Below are 18,776 nucleotides of genomic sequence, written 5' to 3'. Positions count from 1 at the left end.
CCCCAAAATCTAACGTGACCTTTAATTGGGATACACAAAATAATAAGTCTGTGTATCCAAAAAAACGTAGCTACTACTGCACTTGGGGCTTTGTAGGGCATGACGTTTTAAGTATCTGATATCTTTAAGACGTGTAACAGTGAAACATTAAGAACGTTAAGATATGCTACAGATTATCCCTCAAACGTTGTCACAGGTATGTATTGGCACCGAGTTTTAACCTTATAATAATCAATGCTTTTGATCACGCTCTGCTTGTTTCTTATGATGGATGCAATCTAATGAGGTCCTCATCCTCTGATCCTCAGATAGATGTCTCTAGACCTCTATAGCAGTGGTTCCCAAACTTTTAGCTCAAGACACAACAGAGAAATTAGACGTTTGCCCGAGACCGAAGACTATAGTGAACATAGCTCAGTGTTGTCTATTCATTTATTTTTTATTTCTAATATATAGAATTCTTTGATTTTTTTCCCGTTTATTTCGACATGAAAATACTGGAAACAAGAATACAATTGTTTTTAATTAATGAAATGTTATGCTTTTTGAGTATGTTTTTTTTTTTTTTTTTATGTCCACGATTCCAGTGTTTGGTAAACAGTGCTCTATAGAATTAGCCTATGGAATTAGCTCCAGGACCGTCAAATCTCTGTCCTGTATAGATACAATATTATATCATTATATCATATATATGTCAGGCAGAAACCTCGTATATCCATACTTCAATACATTCTTTCTCTTCACTTAATGCCCTACGTCATCTTCAAGCGAAAGTGATGAGAATAGCCGATCTACAAGCTCACAAGGTGTCGCGATAGCATGCGCCGCGAGCTTGTAGATTGGCTGTTTTAACTATTTCTGAATATTTTCGTTCCGTTTCCTGAAAAGTAACAGTTTTTGAACATACCGTATGAGGTTGAAGACCAGAAGAGAACACAGGGTTTTTCAAGCGGTGGAAAAGTATCACAAGTACATTTTGATGTCAATACATTTTGTAGTTGGAAAATCTTTGATTATTGCTACTTTTACTTAAGTAAAACCGCTGATTATCAGTCTTGCAGGGACGTCACATCAGTGACATTCCGTGTGAATGTAATAGATTACTCTGATCTGATCATGTGGTCACAGCGAGCCCAGATTAGCTGACCTCGTTATCTAGTCGCCCTGTTGATTCCTAACAAGGCCTAACGAGCGATTAGTTACATTAAGACTGATAAGTGATTAGCATGTCAGAAAAGACAACATTCAGCACAGAAAATAAAGAAAATACATTGTATTGTAACACATGAAACTAAAACAAAACTTAAAGCGCAATGCAACTTTGGTAGAGGTTTGTCATGGTGGTGTTACTCCAAATCAGTGCGATATCTTCCAATTAGTTGCTCCGTTGAGGGGAAATCAATAACACCTCTCCTCATTGACTTGCATTGTACACTGAAAGAACTCTTAACCCATTCTGACCTGAGATCAGATTCATACGAGGTTTCCACTGGACACACACTGGGTCTGATTAACCCATTCTGACCTGAGATCAGATTATCTATCTATATATCGGTGGCGCGATATGAGCTTGTAGATCTGCTATTTTTCAATAGCTAAAGCACGACATGATGCCAACACCAAAATGGGTGCCCGGTCAGAATGGATTAAGGTAACTCATTTAGTACATAAACAAACCGATTCTGACAATATATAAAAAGCCGTACCTTGTTTTATGTTGTTCTTGTTTGACTTTGTTTGCATTTGTTTATGTGCTTAAAAAAACAAAATAAAGAGTAACTTTCAGAACTGTTCGCTGTCAATGAGGAAATTTCAATTTCTAATCAACATACACTAGCAACTGAAGATATCTCACTAATATTTAGAGTTACCTCAACGCCAAGGTAACTACTCAACCCAGACCTCTACCCAAGTGCCATTTTGCAGTTACAGTGGTTAAGAGTTTTTTTGGGAGGCAAACAGTGGTTAAAGGCCTTTTTCACTTAAAAACACTTCTGAGGTCATTTTAACGTCTACTTGAATATGTGAAGTTGAAGTTACAATGGGTTTATATAGGAATGGGGTCATGTCTGATGGAATGAATATATCAAATATTGAAACAAGCAACTTAAAAACTATCTGGGGGGGGGGGAAGCACACACAAGCCAGAGTAGACCCTCAGAATGACCCCATACGTATTTTAAAGTGAAAGACCCCCTTTTAAGTTTTCGAGAACCTAGTTAGGGAATGTGTGTGTTCGTGATTCAGGTTGATAGTTGAGCGTGTTTGGCATTTGTCATGGCATGGAGGGCAGGTGGGTATAGTGCCAGCCTGGCCGAGAGGAGGGGAGAGGTGAACAGGTTTCCAGGTCGGCAAATGGTGGTGGTGGTGTGGGGAGGGGAGGGGAGGGGGACAGAGAGAAACCCCTCTTCATGCCAGCTTCAAAAACTGGTCCACTGCGTCTTCTTCCACGGCCTCCGAGAGCATCTCGTAGTCCTGTTGGGAGGAAGAGAGAGAGCAACAGTCGGCTTCAGTTTGTCCAGGGTTGGGACCATGGTCATCACCATGCTGGCTTGTGGTGGACAGTTTTGTCAATTCAATTTCTGCCATGGATATACATACATGCCACTTGACATACGATAATCAGAAACACATACAGAGCTTTCCCTAAATGACAATGGTTAACAGATCTGTAACAAATCCATGTGGTTCCATTTGTACACTCTGGCCCCTTTTCCACCGGTTGGTTCCCACCGGTTCAGTTCTTTTTGGTTTTTAGTCCATGAGCCAGAGCTCCAAAATTGAAACGTTAATTATGAATTGAGTGGGCAAAACCATACCTATATTAGATTGTTATCACCGTGAAACTTCCCCAATTGAGTACTTACATGAAGACAATGATCTATTGTATTAAAAAATATACATTTTTAAATATGCAAATGAGGCATTATGTAGGAAAATATGCAAAATAATCGAAAATATGAAAAAGCTACTACTGTGGAAGGGTTATCATGTATTAATTTACTTGTATTGATCCTATAAACAATTTAATATAGGGTATAGTTTGCCCACCAATTTTGGAGCTCTGGCTCATGGACTAAAAACCAAAAAGAACTGAACCGGTTCCCATTGGGAACCAACCGGTGGAAAAGGGGTCTCTGAGTCAAGTGGGTGCTTGCAAATGAACCACTAGTACCAGTGGACTCGTTATGCCTTAGTGTCGCAGTAAATAAATGTCATGCATATTCTGAAGAAAACCTGCAGACGTGACATTCAGTAATTGTAATCGCGTCATATGATCAAAATTCGCCACGGACACATTTGTTGACCGTACAGACATACTGATGACCCCTGGCTGGGACCATAAACGTTATTAGCGTTTATCATGATGATAAATAACCCATTCTGACCTGAGATCAGATTCATACGAGGTTTCCGCCGGACACACACTGGTCTGATGAACCCATTCTGACCTGAGATCAGATTCTAAAAATGTCAGTCGCTCTTCGATTTTTCAAAAATAGCAGACCTACAAGCTCATATCGCGCCACTCGGTGGCGCGATATGAGCTTGTAGGTCTGCTATTGCGACATGATGCTGACACCAAAATGGGTGCCCGGTCAGAATGGGATAAAAGCTCTCACAGCAATCGTATCGTGGGGATTTTAATTTATCGTGAAATTGTCACTAACACCATGGGATCAAATCGCTTTAGCTGCTTAAACCCTCTATAATCAGCTTACATTGCCTTACAACGTGCTGTGAGCTTGTAGATCTGCTATATAAAAAGGAAAGGAGTTGTAAAAAACCTATTTGTTTGCTTGTTTGTTTTTGCTGTTCAGACAAAACAATGTGATTCCAATCTGGATTAGACCACAAATGAGATTTGGGAACTGAACTGGGCCTTACTGACCCCTGCTGGTCGCTCTGGTGTGTGCAGGCCAGCGTGGCTCGCTTTAGTGCTTTAGCTTTCTGCATGCAGAAAGAGAGGCAGCAAACACTCTGGAGAGGAGATGAATCCCTACAAACAGATTCACCCATGTTGTGCGGGAATGTCCCACACAGAGCATGTGAGCGGAGCGGAGCGGGAGCGGAGCAAGGAGCGGAGCGGGGGGATTTTGACGTGAGCGCGGACCGGGTTTTTAAATGGGTCAGATTGACTTCCGGAGCGAGAACTGTCCTCCGCTCCGAGCCGCTCAGTGCACACGGCACGGCACTGTGCAAGCTTGGCTAGCAGTTTACGTCAATCATTGTCTCTCAAGCAGGCCCAGCACCACGGGGGGGTAAAGGGGATGTTTGCACCCTTAAATCAACCTCTTTGCCTTTGTGCCCCCTCAAAAATCTCAATTGCCCCCTCAGTCATTTCATCCTGGCGCCGGGCCTGCTCTCAGACTCAAGCCCAGCCCCATACGCGTAATCTGCTTCACGGACTGTCCATGAGAATAGACATACAAATCACCAATGCACCGCTCATGGCGTGTCGACAGTTTACATATCTGTTCTTTTGGATTTGGACACATGACAATGGGCTACAACAGAGCATGTGAGCGCGAGCGGAGCGGGTGGATTTTGAAGTGAGCGCTGAGCGAGCGAGGAGCGGCGTGGGGGGAGATGAACGTGAGCGCGGAGCGAGCGTAGAGCGGCGTGGGGGGGAGATGAACGTGAGCGCGGAGCGAGTGTAGAGCGGCGTGGGGGGGAGATGAACGTGAGCGCGGAGCGAGCGTAGAGCGGCGTGGGGGGGGAGATGAACGTGAGCACGGAGCGAGCGTAGAGCGGCGCGGGGGGGAGATGAACGTGAGCGCGGAGCGAGCGTAGAGCGGCGTGGGGGGAGATGAACGTGTAACAAAAGCCGTCGAGAGCGAAGAGCGGAATTATGGGCCGCTCCGCTCCGCTCACATGCTCTGGTCCCACATTATAAGTACTGGATTTGTTCATAACTGAGCAGGATAACGTTGTATGCGTCCCATGGATGGTGGTCAGTTTAATGCATCCTTTCTCAATTATCTGCGTCACTGATGCAGGACACAGACCTACATCACTGAAAGTGCACGTCAACTCAATACTAATACTAAAGTAGAATGTGGGGCTATTTTTACTTCTGACCTGAGATCAGATTCATACGAGGTTTCCGCCGGACACACACTGGTCTGATGAACCCATTCTGACCTGAGATCAGATTCTAAAAATGTCAGTCGCTCTTCGATTTTTCAAAAATAGCAGACCTACAAGCTCGTATCGCGCCACTCGGTGGCGCGATATGAGCTTGTAGGTCTGCTATTTTTAAATAGCTAAAGCATAACATGATGCTGACACTAAAATGGGTGCCCGGTCAGAATGGGTTAACCCTGCAAGACCCAGTGTTGCTTTAGGGCATCATTTATATTTGATCAAAAAATGTTTAAATACCGGTAATTTGTTTTCCTGTTCTTTTTTCACCTAATCACCATCATCATCATTATTGGGTCCTATTGTTTAGTCTTACAATGCCACCACAGATGCATTTCACTGGAAAGTAAGTAAAATGCCTGTAATAACTGTGTTGGTGATCATTAGAATGTCTAGAACATGTACATATGTTATTATTGAGAAATGTAAATCATTTATTATTTATGTAAACAAAACCTCACAAAAACATGCTACAGTCATGCACAAAGCCTATTGTATTCAGGGGGGCAGTCAGACAGATATTTTGTGAAGCCTGAAACTCCTGAAAGTTCATATAATGGCCTGTTGTGGCGCTGTCACTGGACCCAAAAAAACCCATAGCCCCATAGAAGTCCATGTATTTGGGCCCAACTTCACCTAGACTGTATTACCTTAATAAACATGGTCATGAATACTTTCTGCTTCCAGTCACTAGTTTAAAGTCTCATTTCTAATGTCATAATATTCTTTTTGGAAAATTATGGTCCCATTTATTAAAGAAATAACCATAAAGTCGCGTATGTTCTGAGGGGCGTGGCTACCGTTACAGTCTATGATCGGGATTCCCCTCCCACTCGAGTCAAAATAAAAACCAACAGAGAAGAAGGGGGGGAAGTCCCGCCTCGTTGTCTGGGCAGCCAATGGCCAGCTGGACCCAAACGGAGCCAGCCAATGGCCAGCTGGACCCAAACGGAGCCAGCCAATGGCGACTTACAGTGCAGGAATAACAGGCTTCATTTTACGTCCATGTTAGACCCGGGGAACGCTTTGTCCATATTTTTTACAGTCTATGATTGTATTGAATGAAATATGATAGTGAGCGTTTTGTCTTACGCTGCAGTATTGATTCTCACTAAAACCATCGTTTATTTTCATTTAATTTGTGTTCTTACCCCGCAGTATTGGTCCTCGTTGAACAGCTGTGGGGGAATGGCTTTGGGGTTCCCAGACTTGGCTCTCATCTCGTCCCTGATCTCTCCTCCCAGCGAGATGTCGATCAGCTCATACTGGATACTTTTACTCTCCAATATCCTGAGTACCTCGGCCTGCTGAGACTTGATCTGAAATCAATCAATCAATCAATAAATAATAGGACAGTCACGATAAAGTGCATCATGCTACTTTTGTGTTAAAATACGGAGATAAGATTTCAGATTTTTTATTGAAGGGACAGCCCCTTGAGATGCAGCATCTCATACTGTACACAATTACACAAAATATGCAGTACACAGATACATACAGATATACAAATACATACATATATACACAAATAGCTTGCTCACCATCTTCCACCTACACCACCAACCACCACATAATACACAGTGTAGATAAGGTCACAGCGCAAATATCTCAGGGACATAAATGGTTACAGTCAGGTTAGAAGCATAGACAAGTTGAGTCTAGATGTGAATGTAAGGAGGTCCTGAAGCTACTATATGATGAGATGGATCTAAGATATAGAGGGAGGTTGTTCCAATCGAATGGGGCTTTGTAGCAGAAAGAGGTTTCTGCCCGACAGTATAGCGGCCTATGCAATGCGTCCCTCTGGAGTGAGTGTGGAAGTACAGTGGCCCTCTAGTCTACATCATCAAAGTGTCCCACCCCCTGACGTACTATAGGGTTAAGTGCTTTACAGAGACGAACGTAGGAAGCCCTAAGCAGCGGAGGGAGAGAGACATTTCTCCCCTTTGCGTCAACAGTCACCGTGGTACGAAAGTGGTTAAAGGACAACTTTAGTTTTTTTCAACCAAGGTTCATGTTTTAGGTTGTTATTAGAGAAAGTAAAAGATGAGTGTTATTTTTTTTTCATTTGCTGCTTTCTTTCGTTTTAGGGATTTTAGCTGTATTTGACAGGGGGGGCGGGGGCATTCGAGCATGGGGCTAAATATGTATTTTATTACAACATTTTATAGCGATTTATTTTTTAATTATTTACTATAGTCCTAATAAACCCCAGGAAATTTCATCTGGCCACAAAAGATCACGAGTTCTACTGAATGTGTCAAACTGACATATTGAGCCTATAATGACACACAGTGAGGCTTCACCCCAGTAGGCTACCTTCACATTCTGTAGATCCTGTGATTTTTTTGTGGCCAGATGTAATTTCCTGGGGTTTATTAGGACTATAGTAAATAATAAAAAAATAAATCGCCATAATATTTTGTAAAATAATACATATTTAGCCACATGCTCGAATGCCCCCGCCCCCCTATCAAAAACAGCTAAAATCCCTAAAATGAAAGAAAGCAGCAAATGAAAAAAACATAACACTCAACATTTAATTTCTCTAATAACAACCTAAAACATGAACCTTGGTTGAAAAAAACTAAAGTTGTCCTTTAAACAGATTGTGATGCATTATTAACTAATGTTGCTGGGGACCTCCCTCAAGGACCCCCTGCCATGGGTGCTGGTTTACAGGACCCATACACGAGAAATTGAAAATGTACCTTTAAAAAAATGTTTCCCAAACAGTGGCACTAGTCGGGACCCATTTATGGATCACAGACCATTTTGTATCACGACTCGAGTGAAAATCCTATTTTATTTTCCTACATTTAAAAAATATATATACTGTATATATATATATATTTCAAAAGACTATTTTTTTGTAAAATAATTTCATAGTGAAAATAGCCGATCTCCAAACTTGCAACATGGAGTGAAGCGACGCGTTGTGCGCTTGTAGAGCTAGTTTGGCAAACATCTCAACCTGAAACATTTAGAACTCATAGGAGAGGTGAAACTGTCCTGTAAAATGCCACAGCTCGCTTGGTCTTCAACCAGCCAAAATTCTCACATGTCTCCCCCCCTTGTCCATTCCCTCCATTGGCTCCCGGTCGCTGCCCGCACAGAATACAAAACTCTGGCATTCAAAGCAACCAAAGGTATATCTTGCAACGCTCCACACGTCCCAAACTCTTCTCCCTTCTGGCTCCAAAACTATGGAATGCACTTCCCATTACAGTCAGAACTGCAGCCTCACTCCCAATCTTCCGCCGTAGTCTGAAAACCCACCTTTTCAGACGCCATCATGGCCCGTAGCACTTGCCCTAGCCCCTTAGATAGCACTTTATATAGACTTAGATAGCATTTTATACAGACTTATAGCATGTTACGTAGACAGCACTAGAATTGCATTTTATGTAGGCATAGCACTTTATAGTATATAGTATAGTATAGTATAGTATAGTATAGTACTGTACTGTACTGTACTGTAGTATAGTCCGCGACCCCTTGGACTAGGGTGGTCTCAGTTACTAAAAGGGGGCCACCAAATCTTTGTGGGATAGGAAGACTGATTTAAAAACAAAAACAAAAATTTAAATATTTATTAAAACAGTTTAAGAAATCAGAGCCAGGAGGGAAGCACGCACATCTTCTTGTATTCTACAGGTGCTGGACCAAGTATACGTACATGGGAAGGAAGGAGGGAGGTCCGCACACTGTTATGAGCTCCAATTCTTTATTTCAGGTTACAACGTTTCGACCTCTTGGGTCTTCTTCAGGTAATGATCTGACTATGGGTGGTAGGCTGTATATACACAGTGTGATGAGTACATAATTAGTCCCAAGTAGTCGCAGCTGCATTGGTTTTAGTCTGCTACCATGATACACTGACTCCACCTGTTGGACAGTGACTGTCTTGACTGGTGAAAAGTAAAATTGACATGATTGAAAAAAATATAAGATAAATATATATAGTCACAGAGGTTAGGAGGTATTTGATAACCAATGTACTAGTTTGAGATAATAGGGTAGTGTATCAGTAGCTGCAGGGGTACAGGGCAATCAATACTCTGTGGGTGAGCCCCAATGATATTCGTAGGAAACTCATCACATAAAAGCCTAGATGATAGCGATCAACAAACAATATTTAAATCAAACAAGTAGGGTACCGAGATGCAGTACAGAAAAATGGGTTAAGAGCCATAAACGTCAAGACGTCTAATTGCCAATTATGTACCGGATGCCACGGACGACAAGACGTCTTCCCTTCGGGAATTCAAAAATATATATTTGGAAAGTTCCTCTAATCTGGTGTACAGGTGATGACAATGCACATTACATGCATAATAGAATTACAAATTCTCTTTCTCTCTTTATAATGGGAGAATTTGCACTCAAAGCCTAAACTGGTGTCCACCAGGTGGTGCTGAAAGAGTTAACCATTTGAACCCTATAGAATTCTGGGAAGGGCGGACATTTACCAAAATCACACACGTGTGAACTGAGTGGTGCAATTCCCCCCCCCCCCCCCCCTCTCTCTCTCTCTCTATCTCTCTCTCTCATTAGAGTCACTACCTCTCTCACTCTCTCTCATTAGAGTCACTACCCCTCTCACTGTTTCTGGCGCCCCCTACTGCTATTTTTAAGTCACATACTCATGCTCACACACACAGACACACATACTCATGCTCACACACACAGACACACAGACACACAAACACGTACGAGGACATTGCAAGCTGGTTGTAGGAGTGGTTGCACCACTCAAAAACAGCTGATCTACAGGCTCTCAACGCATGACACGTTAAGCGTGTAGATCAGCTACTTTTGGCAAAAATGTTTGATATAGAGGGGAAAAGTCAGTCACAGAGCCAATTAACCCATTCTGACCTGAGATCAGATTCATACGAGGTTTCCACTGGACACACACTGGTCTGATTAACCCATTCTGACCTGAGATCAGATTCTAAAAAATGTCAGTCGTTCTTCGATTTTTACAAAAATAGCAGACCTACAAGCTCGTATGGCGCCACTCGGTGGCGCGATATGAGCTTGTAGATCTGCTATTTTTCAATAGCTAAAGCATAACATGATGCCGACACCAAAATGGGTGCCCGGTCAGAATGGGTTAAAGTTCAAGTTCAAGTCTATATTTTATATATTAATTGAAAAAGTTTAATCTGCAACACAATGCATTGTATATAATATGTAGTGGGGGATCCCTGCTTCACTTCATGCCGCGCTGCAAGCTTGTACATGTGCTATTTAAAAGAAAAAATATATATATGTTAATTCATTTTTACATGAATCTTTTCTTCCGATGGGGGGGGGGGGGGGGGTCCGCGGCCAAATATATATATATATATATCATATCATGTATATATAGCATATAGCGATTTAGAAGGAATTTGTAGAATCGGCCTCAGGTCTTAATGGGTTAACCAAAGTAATCATGAACTTTAACCTACTGGGTTGATATTAGAGGTCAGTGACTGTCTGTGCCTTTGTTTAAACACTAATGTCTCGTTATCTTACCGTGTGGTTTAATGATTGATACTGTACGTCGCATTAGCTCAATGCTATCTGCCAGGAGTGGAAAGCAAGTACAGTAAGTACATTTACTGTAATTAAGTACATTCTGACCGGGCACCCATTTTGGTGTCAGCATCATGTTATGCTTTATCTATTGAAAAATAGCAGATCTACAAGCTCATATCGCGCCACCGAGTGGCGCGATACGAGCTTGTAGGTCTGCCATTTTTGAAAAATCGACTGACATTTTTAGAATCTGATCTCGGGTCAGAATGGGTTCATCAGACCAGTGTGTGTCCAGTGGAAAACCTCGTATGAATCTGATCTCAGGTCAGAATGGGTTAAGTACAATTTTGAGGTATTTGTACCTTAATACTTGAACACATATCCGATTTCCAGTCATTTTTGTCTCCACCAGGCCGAAGGCATGGGGAGAGAGTATGTTTTGCACTCCGTCCGTCCGTCCGTGTGTCCGTCCGTCCGTCCGTTAGAAGCTAATCTCGGCCATCGTTAACCCGGTCGATGCCACATTTTGCACACACACTCCCTGGATGCCAACGATGAACCTCTGCCCCAAAATTTCCAGAACGGCCTGTTATAGCGCCACCAGGAGGCCGCTTTGTGCAAAACAAGTTTTTGCACAGTACACCTACAGATTTTGTCCAAAAATCCCGCAAATCGTTACACAGTATCTCCATAGTCATGTGCTCAAGACGGATGTGTCTGATATTTCATATTCCATCCTAATTGGCTAACATTGGCTTTCAAATTTTGCAGGATTGGCCTGTTTTGAACAAAAAACCTCAAATCATGAACGCAGCGTGCAATTTCACGTGAAATCTTTCACGCACTTTCCTACTAGGCTGAGGAATATAGCCCACCCATTTCACATTGCCCTGTTATAGCGCCACCAACAGGTGGATTGTGCATGCGTGCCATCAACACGGATCTGCACCATTTCCCATATTCCATCCTGATTGGCAAAGATTGGAACAAACAAACAAAAAACATGTTTATATTACTCCTAAATATTCCTATCCTCCTGGTGGAGACCTGTGCCCAGAAGGGCACTTTTTCTAGTTACTTCTACTTTAGTTACTGGTTACTTTGTAGAGTTTGATTATTATTATTACATAACATACAGTAACACCACTTCAGCCCTACTGTATATACATTTAGGCCCTTTGACGATCTACAAGCTCACCACGCGTCACATTGAGCATGTACAGTAGATCTGCTAGGATTTGTATACAGTACATTTGAAACTTGAAACATGAGCCATTTTGCATAATGAGTACTTTTACTTTTGGTACTTTTAATAGGTACATTTTGATGCCAATACTTTTGTGCTTTTACCAAAGTACATTTTGAATTCCGGACTTTTACTTTACGTAAATACGAGTATTTCTATATTGCAGTACTATTTTTTTTTTTTTTTTAAAGATATTTTTTTTGCGGCTTACGCCTTTTATTAGTTTTTGAAGGGACAGACAGTAGGCTGACAGGAAACGGGAGAGAGATGGGGGAAGACATGCAGTAAAGGCCGTGTCGGGCTCGGGAGTCGAACCCGCGGCACACTGCGACTGGATTACCAGTCGGGTGCCCAGACGGTTACGCCACCGCCTGGGCTATTGCAGTACTATTGACACTTTTACTTAACCCATTCTGACCGGGCACCCATTTTGGTGTCGGCATCATGTTATGCTTTAGCTATTGAAAAATAGCAGATCTACAAGCTCATATCGCGCCACCGAGTGGCGCGATACGAGCTTGTAGGTCTGCTATTTTTGAAAAATCGAAGAACGACTGACATTTTTTTAATCTGATCTCAGGTCAGAATGGGTTAATCAGACCCAGTGTGTGTCCAGTGGAAACCTCGTATGAATCTGATCTCAGGTCAGAATGGGTTCGTCAGACCAGTGTGTGTCCAGTGGAAAACCTCGTATGAATCTGATCTCAGGTCAGAATGGGTTAAGTAAAACATGATGTTTGTACTTTTTCCTCCACTGTTATCTGCCAGGGCTGTGTTGAGGAAGTCACCACACCCATGGGCATGGCACTAACGGTATACGCTGGCATTCAGAGGGTACGTGGGAACATGGCACACTATTGTAATAATACATTCTGGCACATATAAGATTAGGGTTGGTCACAATTATTACATAATCATCTATATTCGCAATTATTTTGTCATGACCGTGTTCATGTTGAAAAACAATTATATATATATAAAAAAAAGCAGAAATAGCAGATCTACAAGTTGACAATACGTCACTTTGTGACGCGTTGTAAACTTTCCTTTAAAAGTAAAGAATATATTAAAATGCCAGTTAATTATTGGTATTTTATTTGTCATTTGTCACTTTTATTACGAAGCCTAAAAGACCAACATATATATTTCTATTCATAATGTTCCAATTTCCAATGCCAAAAACACAATTAAATCGATAATCGCAAATTATGTGTGTGACAATTAATCATCAATTTAACCCATTCTGACCGGGCACCCATTTTGGTGTCAGCATCATGTTATGCTTTAGCTATTTAAAAATAGCAGATCTACAAGCTCATATCGCACCACTATACGAGCTTGTAGGTCTGCTATTTTTGAAAAATCGAAGAGCGACTGACATTTTTTAGAATCTGATCTCAGGTCAGAATGGGTTCATCAGACCAGTGTGTGTCCGGCGGAAACCTCGTATGAATCTGATCTCAGGTCAGAATGGGTTAAATGTGTAATCGTGACAGCCCTACATAAGATTATTGCGATACATTTCCATGTGTAGTCAACAGTGGTTACTCATGTGCTGTACTTACTGTAAGTACAATTTGAGATACTTTACTCGAGTGTTTAAATACTTTACAAGTACTTCTACTCCACTAACAGCTAAGAAAAGGTTTATTGAACATTTTACTCCACTATTTTCTTTTAACGACTTTAGTTCCTATTTATTTTTGTAGATTGTAATAAGATTATTAATACAAACAAACATACTGGACTCATAGGCCTACTTGCAAGTATAGTGTTTCATAATATATTGTGGTATTATTGCAAGCTGAGTTCTTCTTTCCATGACTGGTCATAGTACTCATATGATCTCAATGGATTCCACATAATTGATGCCACATGTTTGTTACACACACACACACACACACACACACACACACACACACACACACACACAAACTGCAGTGTTTTTCCCCCTCTCAAACACAGTCTGCTTTCTGCTTGTAGCTCACCATTGAAACCAGAAACACACATAGTTTCGCAGACCACTCAGATATATCATGTTTTAATGTAGCCTGGCTATAAATACAGTATTCACTTGGAATACATGGATGTTACCCGTTATATCGGGTTCTTTGTGTTTCGTAATATTCCATATAGACTAATAAATACGTGTTTTAAATCTGGGTGTCACTGTTATTTCCTCGTTTCCATTGGGTGTAATACGGGCTTTCGCCGGTTGAAACAGCGCCACAGTACAGCATTGAGGATACGTCGGTGATATTCATGCAGTCACAGGCGGGATTAGAACACTTCTTTATTAGACCACGGAACATTACCGAGCATAAAGGGCCCGTACGGTCGGGTAACGTCCGTTGCTTTAAGGTTGGTCCTTTAAAATGTATTTTTACTTCGTCTGTGGACTGAGTATATAGGCCTGACGTACAAATGAATATATGGGGGGTTTCGAGTAAGACTGACAGAGATGCACAAACAAACAACACAAACAAACAAACAACACAAACAAACGTTCTAGTCTTAAGGTCCAAAGCTAGATGTCATAATCATATTTTAATAAATAGATTATGTCAGTGAAATATAGTAAACACATCCTCTTAATGGAAGCGATATCAGCTGCCACCAGACTCACATAATGCTACAATAATATGCTACTTCTTATCCATATATACAATGACATAATTACAAATGTTTCTAACTTCTAAATGCTGCTGGAGCACCATTAATATTGAAACAACCAGACCGTGAGAGAAAGGCTATTGCTATCTTGCATAGATGTAGGAAATCATATCTCAGACCCAATCGCGGAACAAAACAACATGACTTCCCCTTCCTTTTCCTGGATGCTGGATGGACCTGCTGGCCTCAGATCAGTGTGAGTGTGTTCTGCACCAACTTACAGACCATGCAGGGTAGGCTACTATATAAAGCATGATGCGATCTATCATTTAACGATACATTATAATGATATCTTTCTACAACAATAAAGGCAGTGGTCATGGTCAGCTGTGTATATGCATGCAGTGTTCAAGGCACTGAGGCAGGCCAAGCATTTAGAATAGCCTACTGTAGGGCATTCATTCAAGCTGGGTGTGTCTGTAGGCTATAGGCTTCAATAGAAGATGTGATCACAAGCTGATCAGAATCAATAAGTGCGTTCATAAGTGTGCACTCACCTCTCTGCTGGCAGTAACGGTGGTGTAGTAGATTTTGATTCCCATGGTCTTGTTTATTTTTTACGCAGGGTTTTGTTGTGGATGTTTGTGTCGCTAAACACACAGCAGCTCCTCTCTGTCTCTCTTTCTCTCTGACTCTACTAAACCAACGCTGGCTGCGTACATTTAAAGAGACAGTACCATTAAATGTGGGTGACCAAACGGCCAGCGACGGTCCCTGAAAATGGTTGCGGGCTTGCATCTTTCTTTCTTTCTTTAAGGGACTTTTTTGATTGATTGAAATATTTATTAACAGTTTGCAGAATTTACAGTACATTTCAAGCACAAACTCAATACAAAGACTGTTAACTGTGAGTGGACGACCCAATTAAGCATTATATACACTTGTTTACAACAGGGTCCACATTGTTCAATTCATCAAAAAGACCAAGAAGTCACGAAGTGACTTTGGTCACTTATTGTTTCTTCTTCTTTGGCATGGGGGGTGAGGTCAACATATGGAATTAATTCTGTACTGGCCATATATGGTGCGTGTCTTGAGTGTACAGGGTTTGATGAGGTCAGAATCAGATCAACATAGACTGTCAGAACATGTCAGCTCCATATATGGAGATATAAGGGTGGCAGCGGGGGGGGGGAGTGTCTTGAGTGTACAGGGTTTGATGAGGTCAGATCAACATAGAATGTCAGAACATGTCAGCTCCATATATGGAGATCTAAGGGTGGCAGCGGGGGGGGGGGGGGAGTGTCTTGAGTGTACAGGGTTTGATGAGGTCAGATCAACATAGAATGTCAGAACATGTCTAAGACACATGTCTAAGACACAACACATAGATCTAAGGGTGGCAGCGGGGGGGAGTGTCAGGGTTTGATGAGGTCTGTATATGGAGCGTGTCATTGAGTGTACAGGGTTTGATGAGGTCAGATCATCATATGGAATGTCAGAACAGGTCAGCACCATATATGGAGATCTAAGGGTGGCAGCGGGGGCAGTGTCTTGAGTGTACAGGGTTTGATGAGGGTCCAAGTAGGGCGGGGGCTTAACTTTCGGGCCTGTTGAGAACTCTACTAATAACTTTGTGGTGGGGCTGTCTAGAGTTTGAATGGACAGGTTTCAGTCAAAAGACATCTGAGAACACTGGATTCTAGGTAATGATCCATTGTATGTTCTCCATGTATGGCTATCCAGGGTTTGAGGTCAGTGTCGTGATTTTTATATAGCTTAGACAGCCATATATGGTGGCGTGACGTGTCACGAGGCGTGATGTCACGAGGCGTGACCATATATGGAGGCGTGACACGACACACTGACGGGAAAATCTGGTTTTCATAGTATTTATGTGGAATGTTATATTTGATTTGACTGTCTTGCATAACACAGTGAGTTCCCAACCTTTTCTGAATCAATTCAGGGGCAGGGTAACCTGACGCTGCCAGATCCAAGAAGCTTGCTACACAAATTTGTTTCACAGCATATTGGGATCTGGGATCGCGGAAGCAAATTCAATGACGGGGCTGTTCCTTTTTTTCAACATACTTGTTAGATGATTGGATGGGACCGTCTGTCTATCACCGTGTGGGCGTGCAAACACAACCAATCATATTGACGTGTCTATATAGCTTCACATCCGGTTTCGCACATATCCCGCCCTTAGCTCACGCTGATTGGTTCGGAACGGATTTCTGTCAGCTCAACTCCCTGAGAGATCCCAGATGAGTGCTGTGTTGGGGAACATGGTTACCCAATACCGCCCCAATCTGGCAGCGTCAGGTTAGGGGCAGGGGCCCTCTTGAAAATCTCAAAAACATTGAGCTCAATGTGGTCAGATGCAAAACATGAATATTATTTTATCATTAAAATCTCAGTGTTTTGCTAATTATTTGGGGGACCTCCGAACTTGAGGGTCCCTCAAGTCCCTCAAGTTGGGAGGGACCGGGTCATACTAAAGACTAAAGACTCGGCTTTAACCTGAGATCAGATTCATACGAGGTTTCCGCTGGACACACACTGGTCTGATTAACCAAATTCTGACCTGAGATCAAATTCTAAAAAAATGTCAGTCGTTCTTCGATTTTTCAAAAATAGCAGACCTACAAGCTCGTATCGCGCCACTCGGTGGCGCGCTATGAGCTTGTAGATCTGCTATTTTTCAATAGCTAAAGCACGACATGATGCCAACACCAAAATGGGTGCCCGTTCAGAATGGGTCAAAAGATAGATTGGGGTGGTAAGTCCTTGCGACATAGGATCCTGTCCAGTACCAGAGGGTGTACTCAAACAGGAGATAGGCTCCTGCCCCCTATGGGCCCCAATAGGCTCCTGCCCCCTATGGGCCCCATGGCTCTGCAAGGCTTACTTACTCACTTTTCCTAAAGTTGGGCCCCAACCCCCATGCAGGTAGAGAACCAGGGGTCATCGCCATGCTGGCTTATAGTGGACATTTTTGTCAAAATTCATTTTTTTGCCAAGGAAATATAAAATTAGTGGACAGTAATATTACCAAAAACACAATAATGAGCTAGCCCTGAATGACCATAACAGGTCTCGTAACTCTGAGTGTTTACAGACCTTATGTACACTCTCAGAGTTAAGGGAGTGTCTTGCGAATAAAACATTTAAACAACCACTAGTACTTGTTGTTCTCCAAATATGCCATGGTGTCATACTAAATAAGGTTTAATTAGACATATTCTGAAGAAAACATACTCCAAGAGTCTTCTTAACATTCAGTAAGTGGGTGCTATGAATATGATCAAAAATAAGAACATAATGGTCATGGGCAAAACATGGAATTTTGCCACAGACAAGACCAAGTCTTTGCCACGGACACATTTGTCTGTGTACGGACCATAGACTGTAAAAAAATATGGACAAAGCGTTCCCCGGGTCTAACATGGACGTAAAATGAAGCCTGTTATTCCTGCACTGTAAGTCGCCATCTTTCTAGATCCGTTTGGGCCCAGCTGGCCATTGGCTGGCTCCGTTTGGGTCCAGCTGGCCATTGGCTGGCTCCGTTTTGGCCCAGCTGGCCATTGGCTGGCCCAGACAACGAGGCGGGACTTCCCCCCTTCTTCTCCGTTGGTTTTTATTTTGACTCGAGTGGGAGGGGAATCCCGATCATAGACTGTAACGGTAGCCACGCCCCTCAGAACATGCGTGACTTTATGGTCATTTTTTTAATAAATGGGACCATAATTTTCCAAAAAGAATATTATGTAATAATAGTAATGAGACTTTAAACTAGTGACTGGAAGCAGAAAGTATTCATGACCATGTTTATTAAGGTAATACAGTCTAGGTGAAGTTGGGCCCAAATACATGGGCTATGGGTTTTTTTGGGTCCAGTGACAGCGTCACAACAGGCCATTATATGAACTTTCAGGAGTTTCAGGCTTCACAAAATATCTGTCTGACTGCCCCCCTGGTACGGACATATTGATGACCCTTGTTGAGAACCGCTAGCATAATCACTGTAAGACTAGTTCAAAGAAGAGACCCTTGTTTGGCCCCTTGGCCTTATACTGTACGTACTGTATAGCTAGTACTCCTGAATACTCCGATGTAAAGGCACCATTTTGTTGGGAAGACATCATGGTCACTAGAATAGTGCGCACCAGGAATAGTGTGCAGTACTATAGGCCTCAGAGGACTGGGCAGTGGGCACTAGAGAAATGTGGGCACCAAT

General features: G+C 42.3%; 1 protein-coding gene across 1 annotated transcript; it reads right to left on the bottom strand.

Moving 5' to 3' along the window:
* Positions 1–574: 574 nt before the first annotated feature.
* On the bottom strand, positions 575–15,246 carry LOC310863582 (SH3 domain-binding glutamic acid-rich-like protein 3). The gene is made up of 4 exons (XM_083772031.1): positions 15,091–15,246; positions 6,297–6,464; positions 1,657–2,475; positions 575–1,456 (listed from the first exon to the last, which is right to left on the bottom strand). The coding sequence occupies exons 1-3, from the start codon at positions 15,133–15,135 to the stop codon at positions 2,410–2,412; spliced, it is 279 nt and encodes a 92-aa protein (XP_083628157.1). The 5' UTR covers positions 15,136–15,246; the 3' UTR covers positions 575–1,456; positions 1,657–2,409.
* Between the last annotated feature and the right edge of the window lie 3,530 nt (positions 15,247–18,776).

Source organism: Protomyctophum parallelum, assembly GCF_964188405.1.
Source record: "Protomyctophum parallelum genome assembly, chromosome: 1".
NCBI lineage: Eukaryota > Metazoa > Chordata > Actinopteri > Myctophiformes > Myctophidae > Protomyctophum > Protomyctophum parallelum.
This window is presented reverse-complemented; position numbering and strand designations above follow the sequence as displayed.

Bases quoted from the DNA above. Each gene is read 5' to 3' on its own strand.
- LOC310863582 (XM_083772031.1), bottom strand. From the start codon at position 15,135: ATGGGAATCAAAATCTACTACACCACCGTTACTGCCAGCAGAGAG. The intron at 6,465-15,090 runs GTGAGTGCACAC...GATTGATTTCAG, and splicing joins CCGTTACTGCCAGCAGAGAG to ATCAAGTCTCAGCAGGCCGA. The intron at 2,476-6,296 runs GTAAGAACACAA...TCCTCCCAACAG, and splicing joins ACGAGGACCAATACTGCGGG to GACTACGAGATGCTCTCGGA.